The sequence below is a fragment of the Buceros rhinoceros genome, unplaced genomic scaffold, assembly GCF_000710305.1.
Source record: "Buceros rhinoceros silvestris isolate BGI_N320 unplaced genomic scaffold, ASM71030v1 scaffold17364, whole genome shotgun sequence".
NCBI classification, from domain to species: domain Eukaryota; kingdom Metazoa; phylum Chordata; class Aves; order Bucerotiformes; family Bucerotidae; genus Buceros; species Buceros rhinoceros.
The window spans coordinates 66012-80687 of record NW_010407853.1 but is presented as its reverse complement, the minus strand read 5'-3'; the positions used below and the strand labels follow the sequence as shown (position 1 = coordinate 80687).

General features: G+C 40.7%; 1 protein-coding gene across 1 annotated transcript in view; it reads right to left on the bottom strand.

The window, feature by feature from the left end:
* The window catches only part of USP34 (ubiquitin specific peptidase 34), a gene marked incomplete at its 5' end in the record, with an annotated part of 74177 nt that continues 59501 nt past the window's right edge, over positions 1-14676 (bottom strand). Inside the window, 13 exons of the mRNA XM_010134662.1 lie at positions 1-611; positions 923-1082; positions 1688-1834; positions 2279-2419; positions 3140-3219; positions 4851-4974; positions 7115-7239; positions 7363-7467; positions 8509-8616; positions 8970-9096; positions 12193-12271; positions 13306-13463; positions 14133-14676. The exon at positions 14133-14676 is cut by the window's right edge and continues 6 nt beyond it. Coding sequence (XP_010132964.1) covers positions 1-611; positions 923-1082; positions 1688-1834; positions 2279-2419; positions 3140-3219; positions 4851-4974; positions 7115-7239; positions 7363-7467; positions 8509-8616; positions 8970-9096; positions 12193-12271; positions 13306-13463; positions 14133-14676 — 2509 coding nt within the window. The remainder of the gene's footprint in view (positions 612-922; positions 1083-1687; positions 1835-2278; positions 2420-3139; positions 3220-4850; positions 4975-7114; positions 7240-7362; positions 7468-8508; positions 8617-8969; positions 9097-12192; positions 12272-13305; positions 13464-14132) is intronic.

The following is a 14676-nucleotide window of genomic DNA, read 5'->3' as shown; positions in this document are numbered from 1 at the left end:
TCAAGAAGCAGCTTGGTTTCCTTTTCCAGATATCCTTGTGACCACGTGAATCGTAGACTCAATGGTCCTACACAGGATGTCTAAAACGTCATGCTGCTGCATGTGACTAAACAGTCCTCTGGAATGGCCACAACTGATTGATAAACTAGTTTCAGGGTCCTGGGATGGTAAGGCTTGACCATCACAGCTTCTCAAATCCGCGAGGTCAGATAAAACTGCTGAAATCGATGTGGAAGGAAACTCCGAGTCCTCCTCGGCTCCAATGGAATCCTTGGAAGTCTGCAGGTCTTTAAATTCTTTGCATTCTTCAAATTTACCATTTCCTGACGGCTCTTCCGTGTGCTGTGACCGCATCGCTAGCATTATGTCTTCTGAAAATGAAGATGGGACTTCCATTCTGTACTCTTTGACAGAACTGTTCTCAGGGGAAGGAGGATCTTGCTCAGTGCCTGGATCAATGATCGAAGAGTCCCGTGTCTCGTTATCTGAAGTGCTTGTCGGGGTCAGCGCCTCCCGGGGTTCAGTTTTTATGTCACTGATGCAGCTATCTACAGTGTGCTCCTCATCGCTGCTGACCCGTCGTCTCTTTACAGGAGTGGCTCCTTCATCGTCTGTAAGAAAAAGGAAGACTCCTCAGGGAACACGCACTGTTGTCACACCGTACCGCCAAGTAACAGGCCTTCCACATTTTTACCCTTTTTCATATTAAACACAGGACTTGAATAAATACTTGTTTCCTTACAAAAAATTCATGTAATTGCCTAGAATTTCAGCTTGATAATAAACAGTATGTCTTGTGTAGCGTTGGGGACTGAAGCCCAGAAATGGCCCACCCTGCAGAGGTACCAATACCGCGTTGCACTGGTTTTTCGTACGAGTTGGAAAAACTTCAGTTAGAGCGACAGTGTTAGAGAAGGCAAACCTTTAGTTTTTCTTTCTTTGGCTTCTTGCTCTTGTAATGAGTTCCTCTGTTGTTGACAAGCTCTACATCTGTTTAAAAGCTCTTGTAAAGTTGGAATCAGGGCTGAATTGAGCTGTTTGGGAGTGTGCACTGAAAGCAGCAAGGCAAGTGCTCGGAGGTCCTAAAATACAGAAGTAAACAAACTTAACTATCCTCATTTCAAACTTGCATGTGATGAATCCTACACACGGAGAGATCTGTGCAATAAGCACAGGCTTCAACATGTTCTGAACAGCCGGAGGATCAAATTCTAAAGGTACTTACACTACTGAAATTCCCACTCACTACTAATTTGCTGACTTTAACGTAGCTCTGTCCTAAGCAGATGACAACACCGCGCTGCTCACTGCAAGATGAAATCTTTTGCTGGGTTAGAACAATTCTACCATTACCTTTACCACACTTTGCATTACTTGTTTCTCATGACAAGCCACCCTCCTCCCAGTCTGATGGTCCCCACCGTCAGCTTGGTAGACGTCGGTGTGTATGCTTTGCACACCTGAGGAGGAATGGCGAGTTCTGGAGAGCTGAGATGGCTTCCCCGTTAATTTCTGACTGTCTTGGAGCCTCCCATGCTCCCACCTGGAGTCCAGCTTACACACAACGTAGTGCTGACAGTGCCCACTTCTTGAATTAGAAGCTGGCATGTGGCACTGCAGAGTTTCCATGGGAAATAAGCTGCTCCCTAAATGATGCTGGTATTTGAACGGTTTAGAACAGACTCACCCCATTTAAAGTAGAGCTTGCTTTGGAGATTTCAACTCTCTGGTTGCTGAAGTCAGATTCTAGGCTTTGATACTGGTTTATTAGATTTGTAATTAGAGTATTGATTAAGTTGGCACAGTTTGCTTCAGAAAACACCTGCCCTTGGACCTGTGAAAAGAACATAATTTTTTTGAAAGCACAAAAAGGTGGAGCTGTCAATCACAGAATCATCAGGTTGGAAGAGACCTTTAGGATCATGGAGTCCAACTGTCCACCCTGCACTGCCAGGGTCCCTCAACATCACATCTACCTGTCTTTTAACACTTCCAGGGATGGGGACTCCACCACCTCCCTGGGCAGCCTGTTCTGATGCCTGACCACCCTTTCTGTAAAGATATTTTTCCTAATGTCCACCTAGAGCTCCCCTGGTGCAACTTGAGGCCATTTTCTCTTGTTCTGTCACTTACTACTTGGGAGAAGAGACCAAAAAGTGAGACCATCTCGCTACAACCTCCTTTCAGGTAGTTGTAGAGAGTAGACAGTATCCCAAAATTGAAATAGCATCTATGACTGCATTTTTGAAACAGAAATTATTGCTAAAAGACCATGTACCTTTAGGAGAAAATGGGTCAGAAAGGTGTACACGATGTTGTTGTTCAGAAAGGTCCTTTCATCCATCAGAATACATTTTATATATTCTGCAAAAACCGGATCTTCACAGAGGAGCTTTACACAGTTCTTTGACATTGCGGACTGTGAAGAGAGAGGGAAGACTGCAAAGTCATCACTGGAGTATGGCACCGCGCTAGCACTGCCCACAACGCTTGTCTCGGCTGGCCCACTGATGTTCTTAATTCACACTGGGCCATTCTCACCGATAAAAATACTTCAGGTCTATCAGGTATCAGTAAATTGTGCAAATTAATGACAGTCCTTTATCACTTCACATTTTCCTTTCATGCAGTTTTCCCATGGGAACGCAGCTTTATCATGACCAGTGTGTATGTGCAGGGCGTGCATCTCCTCATCTGCGAGCAAACTACAGGTCCTCTGGAAGAGGTGCACAGGTCCCTCTTTGCAGTGGGCGTATGACGATACCCAGACTTAGAGATCTCCCAGTTTTTATTTCATTGCACCAGCATTTACACTGCATAAAAAGCTGGGAATTCACGGCATGAAGGAGTTGTTCACCGCCCGGGCTATGCCACTATGACCTACTGTGTGAAGTTGCTGCCTAAGTTTCTGCAGGACCCAAGGCCTACTGGGAGCCAATGCAATTTGGCAGATTTTTATACTTGATTTATCAGATTTTAACAGATGATGGGCGACATAAGCAGAGGCATTTTCTATTCGAAACACTGGTCTTGTGAATGATTAAACACAGCCACCAGTTACAATTTATGGGTTAATCTCTGTTTTACATGAATATATTTTGCCTGTGTTTCCATTCTGTCAGTTCTTGCTGACACTTACCTGAGTCTGACAAAGCTCAGTCCAAAGTTTGGGGAAAAGCGCGAGATGAAGTGGCAAACCTTCATATGCAACTAGGACACCTGAAATTTTATGAGAAAATGAGTTATGGCGTGAGGACTTTGCTGGAGATACTTCCTGATAAAAGCAGTACCAAGGTGCTGTATCGTTCTGTAAGGCCACATTCTAACGTTGTTTATAATCAGAAAGACCTGTTGTCTGTGAACTTTTTACAGCACATTTAACAGATACATGTATCCCTTCCGTATTTCTGTGAAATGGAAAAAACCCTGAAGAGCTGGCTTCAGGTTTGTGATCAGGTGATTTTATTACTGTCTTACATTTTCAACTGGTCAGCTACAGCACTTAAGGGTATTACATATCTTTTTTTAAAACAGCATGTAATTTTTAAAGGGTGATCTTCATTCTTAACCCCAGCACCACTGTCAGCTAGACCCTGAGAGAGTTCAGGGATACACTGAACCACAGCACACGACACATTCCCAGTACGCTCTAACTACCACAGCCTGTAGTAAATACTAACAGTGCTATGGTTACCATCAGAAGAGCGTGACAAACAAAAAGCCAGTGGGTGGTTCGGGGATCAAAACAACATTCTGTCATCATTGCTTTTTGGACAAGATTAATTTGGAATTATTTTATTTGTCTAGAAGTGGCAGTTAATCATAACCCGCCAGCTTCTCCAGGCAGAGAAAACAAGAGCAAGTGGGCATTTCCAGAGGTGGTTCAATCTGCTGAAGGTATTTAAGAATCAGGAGATAAATTTGTCTTGGAAGGAATCTCTCCACTGACCACAGAGCAAAATCTGACTTTTATGTCTGATTTTTAGACAACTGAAGTGAAAGGCCTCCCAGTCTGTGTGTCCAGGCAATAACTGTTTGTGTGACATGGAGCTCTGTGCATCTGCATCCACCACACGGGGTAACTTGGCTCATCCTAGGGGCTGTGCTGGAGACGACACTTATAACAAACAACCCCACCACGTGCCTTTGGAGCAGCACATGGACTTCATGGGGCGATCCCAGGCGGGATGCTCTCCTGCAGAGCAGCAGCTGAATGGCTGGAGCAGTCAGGCAGATAAAGCCATGAATGCTTTGTTCACGCACCAAAAAAACAGGTTTACACTGTGACAGGAAGAAACTGGTGGCATCTACTGGCAGAGCTGAAACAAGTATTGGGTACAAACTACATGACTGATGGTTATAAACTTAATTAAACGTTGTGACGGTTCACAAAACGATGGTGTAAATAAACGCAGGTTGGTACAACAGAGCCAGTGCTGTCTGTGGCTGGCTGGCTGGTCATGTGTGCTCCTGGGCAGGTTGCCCACTGATGCCATCAGAGGCTGAGGATTCAGGATTGGATCCAAAGCCATTTAAACAGCCAAACCAAAACCCCCTCAGCTGTAGTGAGTCCCGTGTTCATGACTAAATGTGCAAGGAAATGGAATTCTCACTGGTCGCCTCAGCTCCTTTCTGGACAGGCCTGAAACATGACACTCTCATAGCTGCGATTCCTCTACATTACACACACCCTACAGTTTTGTGGATAAAAATAATGTCCAGAGCAATTAATCCAGCAAGTTTCACAGGCTCTGCTTTTTCTCAAAAAATGTTAATACAAAACGTAGTGGAGAAGCACTCACAGTTACCACAGAAAAAAAATCCTTATGCTGTTTAACCTTCATACTTACTCATTTTAACTAAAGTTTCAGTAAACTTTTCACAGTTGATTGCAACTCGACATAGTAGATGGATGAACTGATGATAAGAAAAGAAGTAGTCTAGCAGCATACGATCGTAAACATCATCTTTGCCCTGAAGATTTAAGAGAGCTTCATTTAAACTACATAAGCAACTGGACAGCAACCAGATTTCCTACACCTCTCACTTTATGTTGCTATATATTTCTTGCCCTAAAACATTTAATCAAATACTACAGGAAAACATGATTGGAAGTTCCAGGTGTAACCCAGGCCAGCTGCGTCTCCTCACCCAGCTCTTGGCAAGCACAGCAGTGAGCTCGGAGGAGGGACAGCGAATGCAATTCCCCCACCAGTAAAAAGTTTTACTGTAGGATTCTTAATCAAGGGACTGAGAAGATGCCATGCTGTGTGAATACCACATCTTGAAGATGAAGAATGCAGCATTTTTAAATCATGTACGTATACCCATACACTGCTGTTTTGAAATCATGATTTGCCAGTTACGATCTGTAGAAGTCAGAATTTTCTCAAGTCCGAGCTCCACAAGCTTTCAAAGCAGTATTCTCAGGAATGTCTCAAAATGATAAATATACGCCAAGGTGTGCCATTATTTTAATGCCTTTTGGACGTATATCCTTAACATGGCATCAGCTTCCAGAGACCAGATAGCCGACAGGAAATCTCAAAAACTTGAGCAAACAACTGCGATCTCGTACAGAACAATGAATGGAAAATAAGCGTGCAAAACCACAGGGAAACATTAATTGTGGATGTGGTTTTAGAGGGTTAAAATTCTTCTGGTTCCTAACGTAAATGAATTCATTATAAAGTGTAAAATACCATGTCATACAATATGATGACTTTTTCAGTTCAAGTATTCACATTATTTAGTGCCACATCCATCACCTCTGGATACGTGATGGAAAAAACCCTACGAGTCATTTCTGGTCTACAAATCTTTTACAAAACTTTGGTTATACCAGAGTAAAATTGATGGTGCACAAATACACACAGCATCACTTTGAAAGCTTTAAAAAAGAAGGGTTACTTACCCTACAGTAACCGTGCTTCTTCGAAATGTGTTGCCCACACAGATTCCCATCTACGTGCACATAGGCCCCATGTGCAGGAGATTGGATTCTTTCTGAATAGCAGTGTCCACTGGGGCTGTGCCTGCACCCAGTGTGTCCTTGCGACCACTGTACCTGAGGGCATAAGGGGTATGGCGGCTTCAACCACCACTCAATTCCTTCACCGAAAAGAATCCCCTATGACAGGACCTGGAGTTAGCACAGGAGGAGGACCACAGAATCTGTGTGGACAAAGCATCTTGAAGAACCACAGTTACTGTTCAGCAAGTAACCAGTTTTCCTTCTTCAAATGATTGTCCATACATATTCCTTTTAGGGTGGGATTCACCTTACCTCACTTTAGCTATCTAAAATCTAGTCACTTCAGTATCCCCTGAAGTCAATGGGGAGAGACACAGACTCCTCCGGAGGAAGAGTCACCTCATCCGCACTCGGGTGTCTAGGATGGGAAGGAGGGAAAACTATTTATCTCCTTCGGAGGGTAACTTTTTATCGTCATTCACCATAGGAAGAGCTGGTCACTGACCTTTTAGATAGGCAAAGTTCTGTGAGCTGAATCCCACCGTTGCTGCAACTGTAATAACGGGACGTGGCAAGTGACTAGGAAGTAGCCCCACTGAAGCTGGCCTCCCATCAGGAAGCCCACAGAAGGGAAAACGGACAGGGAAAGACTTAAAGCCCTACACAGTATTTCAGGTGCTGGTACTTTACCAAACAATTAGTAGATTACACCTCAGTCCTGGTGGAATAATGGACTCTAATGAAACCTGGAGGATCTACTTAGCTGTCTGGTAATAAATCTTAACATACTTTGAAACCCATCTGGACAATCCCTGGGCAGTCCCTGAATTTTCTTTATAAATGCCACAAACAGACTGGATGACTATCAGAATCTGTGTTTAGTTTTTTTATCTGAACACAAGGTTCAAGCCCTTCTTATGTCGGGCACGTGAAGCTGTGGTTCACCAAGGGCAGGGAAATGGTGCTTCTGGAGTGCACATCTAGAATGGAGTATATGAGGACAACACATCTTGAAGAAGAATTATGCTTTGTTTACAAAGGAAACGTAAATGCGTTATGCTACTGGATTCTTATAATACTTTTATAAAACCGGGAAAACGATAGAGAAATAGCTATTTATCAGACTGCACGTTTACATACCTTGCTGGCTTCCACCATTGTAGGCAAGAGGCACATATTAAGTTCAGGACGTGGAGGACGAATATTGCTCTTCCCCCCTATTAATTTCAAATTGTCACGACATGGAAAATAAGGTCCAAGAGACACTGTAGTATAAGTTAGGATAAAATAGGATATATTAAAAAGGTCAATATTTGACATCAGCAAGGAACACGATAGAGTAATAATAGTGTAAGAGAACTTCAAAATACAATCACTGAAATACCTACTTGGGATATTACTGTGGTGGTATGTACAATGATTGTGCTGTAGAAATGGAACCAGAGTATGTAGGAAATCATGAGGACTTAAAAGTACAAGCTCCTTGAGGACATCTACAAACAAAAAGTTGTTTTTGCTATTACACATTGTAATTTCTTAACAGCAAACAGTTTAACTTCAGGCTCATGCATTTGCAAACTCTTTCACACCACTTTTGCTGCACTTAGTGAGCACCGTGGAGGCAGGCTGTGAACAGCATGTAAAGTGAACACCCCTGAACCAGCCAAGACTCCCTTCACCTCTGCCACTGGGAGAAAACCTGCTCGGTGGTAGATCGAGCACCAGTGAGAGGGGTGTCAGCTTGGAGAAAGTAGAAGCTCAATAAAATTACCCTCTTGCCGCCTTCTTAAACATATCAGGTTTGATGCCTGGAAAATGTCAACCAGCAGCAGTCAGGAGGACAATGAGAAAGGCACTCAAAATAAGGGGAAAACACACATAAATCACACAAAAAAAGGTAATTTGGATGTAGTTTTAGGCCTTCATCAGCATGCAAAAAAATGCAATTATATCCATTAAATAATATTTTAAAAGCTTAAACTAGAAAAAAGCTAGACCTTTTTGAAATGGGCCTTCTAATGCCAGAGACACTTCTATCGAGTGTCTGTGCCTACAGTTTTAAAGAGCAAACCCATTCCATTCTACAAGCTATTTAAACTTTACTTCTGTTGTTATACTTTCTGGTAATGGATCATAAAAGGAAACACTTAAAAGCTGTTATTAAACGTGGCCACCATGCACCCTTCTGAGTGGCACATGTATGATTTGGGATTTGATTCTAAGCTCCCTGACACTTGAATTCAGGAGTTATTCTTAATCACGCCCCTTATCAGGTAGCAAATTGGTCTCTCAAAGCAAAGGCTGACTTTTTGTGCCTGGGGAAGAAGGACTATTGATTTTAACCTGATGAAACCAGAATTATTTAGAATAGGAACAACAGCAACACCGATGTATTGACAATATTAATAGGAACAATCCCAATCTACAGAGTTCTTCAGTAAGCATTTCCCTGGTAAAAAAGTGGTATTTCAGTGTGAGAGCAGGTAACGAGTAGAACAGGCCCTGCGTGACGGAGTTACACTATTACAACTTACCAATACAAGCATTTCTAAGTTCTGGAGGACTATAGGAATTCAGCAGAGTTAAGAGCTTATGGGCAAATTCAATTCGCTCCTGCCACTGAATGAGAGCTTGCTTCACGTCTGCAGAGGCAAAAACCAGACAAATCTATTCGGTTCATTTCCTAAAAGGTCATTAAATAAAGCACAGAATTTTACCGCTGAAGAATCTCTCTTTCCTCTAGCATGATTTTAATCAATCTAGAAATCTGTTAAATCTCACAGGTCTACTGCTATTAAATTTACTTCATCTAGTTTCATATTATGTCAATAAATAATGCAGTAAGTAACAACTTAATGACTGTTAATAGTTGTATCTCCTCCCATATGGGAAGGTTTTAAACACAGATAACAAACAAGATAAAATACAAGGTTTGGGGTCATGAAAATTAATTAACACACATCAGGGACCGTCCTTCGAAGAGTTATAAGCAAACCTTTTCTTTGAAGATATGGACGTGTTGACTTAAGAACCGAAAGGAAAATCGACAGAAGTTCTACTAGGTCTCCAGTCACATGGCAAGCTGTGGCCTCGTGGTACATCATGTGCAACGTGTTAAAGGACTACGAAGAAAAAATGCCAAAACTTTATGTGGTCAAACTAACAGACTTGTTATTGTTTCTATTTCTATCCTACCAATTCCACTTATACATTTATTTTATGATCAAGCAAGATGCGTCAAAATAAATGGTGCTAGATGTGATCTCTTTAAAAAGAGAATAAATCTGTACATGAAATTAGTATATTTACTAAAAGAGTCTTAAAAAAAGAGAAGAAAATAAAGAGGAGAGGTGGGTGAACAAATGAACAAACAGGTGTCTTCTGTAACAACCAAATGTCATTGTTGACCTGGACATCTAGTTCTGGTAACACTGAACAACAGGTAGGGTTGTACGCGGGGGGTTCAGCTGAAACTTGCCTTTGGTCAAAAGGCTGATTTTTGTTCTTCTCACCTAATCCAAAAACTTGAGTCATATTAAATATTTCATCACATGCATGCTAGAGGGAAAGTGAATTTGCAAAATTTATTATAACGAGTAGCTACAATCCATCTCAACTCAAGAAACGAGCGTTTTTGTGAGCACATCCAATACAGCTTGGAGACAAACATTTAAAAATAGCTGTAATTTCTTTTCAAGGTAAAAACTTTATATTAGTGGCTCACAATAATTATCGAGTTTTCACACACTTATCTAAAACCCAATGAGCGAAGCCTAATTTGAGATACAGCATTTTTATGTACCTGTCATCCTAACCTTTCTGTGCCAACGTACAAAGTGATAGTAGAGACGCATAAGGACACACACAGGTATGTGAATTTGGGGAAAAACCAGAAGATTAATATAGATGCTCTCATTTTTCAGAACGCTGCTTAAGGACGTATGCTCTACGACTGTACATCAGATGAATTGCTTCTTTTATAACTAAAATACCTTCTGGGCCTCAGTGATTTATAGAAACATTGGGAAGGAAAAGCAACTCATTTCTGAACTGCAAAAATTCTAGCACAAGATGTAAGGAAAGATATTAAATCTGCCAGGGTATATTTAGGATAAAGAAACAGAAATCTCATTCCCTACAACGCAAAATCCTGATATGCCATTTTTATGTTACAGTGAAAAGACACACGGCCAACCCTGCTAGGAGGAGAACTTTTCTGGATGTGACAACTCCTTGATGCAGCATTTTTCACCCTGCAAACACTTGCAATGAACAAGCGGAAATAGAAGGCCTGGTAATTTCAAGCTGTAAAGGAATGTTACTGCTATCTGATTTCTAGCAATGTTTTGCATAGAATAAATTGCACCTTGTATTACGCATTCCTTATAAACCTGATTATCCATTGTCAGTACAGATCAGGGTTAACTGAGCTGTAAAACAAGTTCTTTTTACACATACGCATGTATGCATCTTAGTCTGCTTATGAGTTTCATGTATGAATAAAGTTACAGCTCAGTTCTGAGCTTTTTAGCTCAAGATTACTGAGGATATGCACTTGCAAGACAAAGAGGAACAGATATTCTGGAGTAATTAACTACAGTTAATTAATCAATAGGCTTAACATTTGTAACAAGCTCTTGAAAACTCAATTTTCAAACAGCACTGCAGTGTCTTCATTTTAATTTTTTCTAACCAATTTTGTAATTCCTGCTTTTTTCTATCATACTTTTTCCTGGGAAATACAAACTAGCGACATAAAAAAAGTTGAGAGAATTTTTTATTTAAAGCATATAAAAACGGGATCAGAATCATCTAGTCCATCTACATGCCTTAAAGCAGACTAAACATCTCTATATCCTAGACAGATGTTTGCTCAAAGTCCTCCTGATGACTTCCAGTTGTGCTGGCTGACACAGTCTATTCCAAGATCCCATTTACTCTGCAACTACAACTACCTCTTATCCACTTGTCTTGCACCACGGATTTTTATCCTACATATGCCAAGAACAAACTGCATCTTATTTTTACAGTTTCTCCAGCACATCCAGACGATCTGGATTTTTATCCTTGTTCTCCACAGCTCCTAGCATCCTTCCCCTTTGTGCTTTGGCAGGATATTTAATAAACACACGTTCTTGCCCATCAACTCATTCCTGCAGGACTGTGAGAGTAGATCTGTAGAGCAAAACCACTGCTGGGCAGGGGCTGGAATCCAAACTGCACCCATTTCAGGGCTGTGGTATTTATTTTTTTTTCCTCTCTATTTTGAACTAACTCTGGTGTAGTCTCGTGGACCAAATATCCATTTACAACTGGAATATACTCTAGTATATTCTCCAGAAACACATTCTAGGTTTAGCCTCATCAGAAAGAAATCTAGTTTGTGTATTCTTAGACCACTCCCTCTTTCAAACAAAAGCACAACAGGTCAGAAAGATAGGGAGAACTGCCTCAAAGAAGTGCTTGCTCAGAAATATTGATCACAATTGCGTCTGAGTGGCTTTTAAGTTATTTCTGTGTTTGAACCTGTTGCCTTAATCCTTCTTAATTAGTAATTCACTCACAGGTGATCTGTAAGGAGATGGAGAGGCAGGAGAATGGCACCAAAAAAGCATAAACTCACTCCTCTCAATAAACACTGTTGGAGGCTTTCCCTCTGTCTTAAGAAGCCAACATTATTCTGATCACGTTTTTACTACTAAACAAAGCTTATTAAAGACCTCAGCAAATGTACTTATGTGAAGACTGATTTCTGACTATTCCTGACACCTCTAACTAGTTGCAACTGGTTCAGTAGATCTAATTTACCCTCCATTATGAACCTCAGAGCAATTGTATCTATCCTACATCCGTTAGATGACACATCACCCTTTTATTTCTTGCTTATCTTTCCTACTTAAGCTATATCCTTTTATAGTTATCCTACCAAATCACTGTTATCAACTAAACTGTTGGTCTGTATTAAGATCTGTGTTGCCTCAAATTTACTCGCTTAACCTCCTACGTAAGCAGTCGGACATACAAAATGTCTGGTAAATATTTCTGTGTCCTTCCTATGATCCTTAAGATTTTAAGGTTTTACGTGTATGCCAGTACTCAGTCAAGGTATTTCATATGATATCATATTACAACAGTTTAAAGCAAACATCGTCGGGAATGAAGGGATGACCTGATGAGAAAGAGGGACAGTTATTACAATGAAATAACAAACTATTTACCTCAGTCATCAGAATCAATCCTCTATTAAACACAACAAGAAGTCTGTCTTCATCAGATTCTAATAATATTCTGAAGGCACTAGGAAAAAAATCCAAATATTGAGAACACGGAAAATTACATATAATCTTCTCATCATTCACACAAATGTTTAAAGTAATTTGTGAACAACCTTTACAGAAATATTTCCCAAATACATCTGTGAAAACGCTAAAAACTGTGAAGAATAATGTACTTCAAAGGACAGAAGTTTATGCTTGTCAAACAATACATTTAAATAGGTTCAGTTAAGCATATGCTTGGACTTTTAAATGCATAAAACCATTTCTATCAGAATACTGAGCAGTTTTTATGCTAATGAATGGTTCCTCACTACATAACAACACTTGCGGAGTGTTTGGAGAAATCTGGCTGCGCTCGATGACTGGTGACACAGGCCATTTTCCTTCTCACGAGAGTGTTCAATGCATTAACAGCTGCATTTAAGACCCCAACACCTGACCTGCATACACGGGCAATTTCTAGTTTTACTCAAAGTACCCAAGCAGCACTTTCAGATGTGCTACTAAGACTAAAAATGAAAAACGAGTTGAAAACGCAATACAATAAAACTCTATTCTGCAGGCAGCATTTCTAAAAAACATTTCTGCTCTAGAATAACAGACGTCAACAACAGCAGCTGAACTTACTGCTTGGCCCATCTAGACTGACCATGGCAGGCTGAGAACGGAACTTCAGTTTAAATGCTGAACTAGAACTTTGATAGATTTGGGTTTAGTTTTTCCCAAGGGCTCTACTGTGGCAGTTTTTTTTGAACCCTAACAATATACATCTTGGTTTACAGCTGTTCACTGTAAAATATTTCTTAAATATTTGCTCAGTTTCTGAATTTTCAGATGATGAAACATTCTAAAATAAATTATACTCAAACCCGATGGATTTTAGGGGAGAAACCGTCACTTTCTGCTTGCTTATTTCCGAATTAAAGTATCCCCAAAACTTTTTTACAGAGTATCAAAATAACACTAATTTTTACTGTACTTCACACGTGGTAAAATATAGTTCTTATTCCAACAGGATGAGGTTATTACCCTACAACTTCACCGCTAACGTACCTTATTAAAGTCGTCCAACAAGACCGTCCGTCCAAGCAGCGCAGGTAACAGCTTATGGTTGTTTTCTTAAATTGCTTTATGTCTTCGATCTCTTCCTCTCTCATGTCTGGTCTCTGAGCTACAAACAGTTGCATGAGGTTAAACAGCTCTTCTACTGCCTAAAACACACAAAAATATTAGGTTTGAGTAATCTCTTACTGTATGTTATGGTCTGTGTTCTCCTTGTATTACTTTTTGTGTATTACTTCTACTAAGCAACACTCAGAACAGACAGACTCAAGCAAATTTAGACAGGAATACATTTTTAAGCATAAAATCAGACAACAACATTTTAACCTTAAATAATTACAACTGAACTGTTCTTGGAAAGTAAAATTCTGACACAGCAATTGTGGGTATTTATTATCTATCTTGAACATAGTTTGCTTTTAGCCTTTACTGGATTAGGACACAGACATTTGAGATAACCCTTCTGAACCTGACATGGGTGTTCCAGTGCTTCCCAGCAGGACAGCTCATTGCCATGTACCTATACACACGTGTTTCTTATGACTAAACTGGTGCGCGGGATACTGAGAAACAGTGGAAACATCAGCGTCTGCTTCCAGAAAAAAAATCTGCTCTACAAACACTACATGGCAAAGAAAACCCAAAACAATCCACCCCACAACCTAAACACTAAGTACTTATACCAGGAAATCAAAATATAGTACTTTCACCACTGGATACGTTAAATAAGTCTTTTAATTTATTTCCTTAAAAGAGACACTAAGTAAGAGCGGAAACACTAAAAATGAAATGGTATTTTTGGGTACCAATCTACTTACTCCTGGGTACTGACTGGCATGAGGTGTGAGATTCTTGAAGGCCCACTGGATATTCTGGTGAGAAGCCAACTGCCTCGTGAACGCGGGGGACTGCTCACAGCAGAGGCGCAGGATGCCGTAGTAGGCAGGCAGCATCCCGCGGTTAAAGAGCACCACATCCTGATCGTCATGGTCTGCGAGGATGTAATTGAAGGCAATGTTCTTCGTCACCACGGGATTCTGTACAATAAGGCGTACGTTCTCCGGGCAGTCGACACACACATTATACCAAAAAGACAGCAAAGCCTGTTTGTTGTGGTTGGTGGCTATAGCTGGCTCAGAAAGTTTAGGCTGGAAAAGGTTCCATAAGTCCATGAAGTAAGTAGAAAACATGAGTTTCTCAGTTTTTGAGATCAAACAGTATGTCATGAAACTGAAGTAGGGCACAAGTTTTGTGGTGCCGTGAACAGCAGCATCAACATATAGCTTAGCTCTTGAAAGAAGGCCAAGAAGCACATTGTAGACTTGATGGAGAACGACTGTAGTATCGGGACTGAGAGGCAGA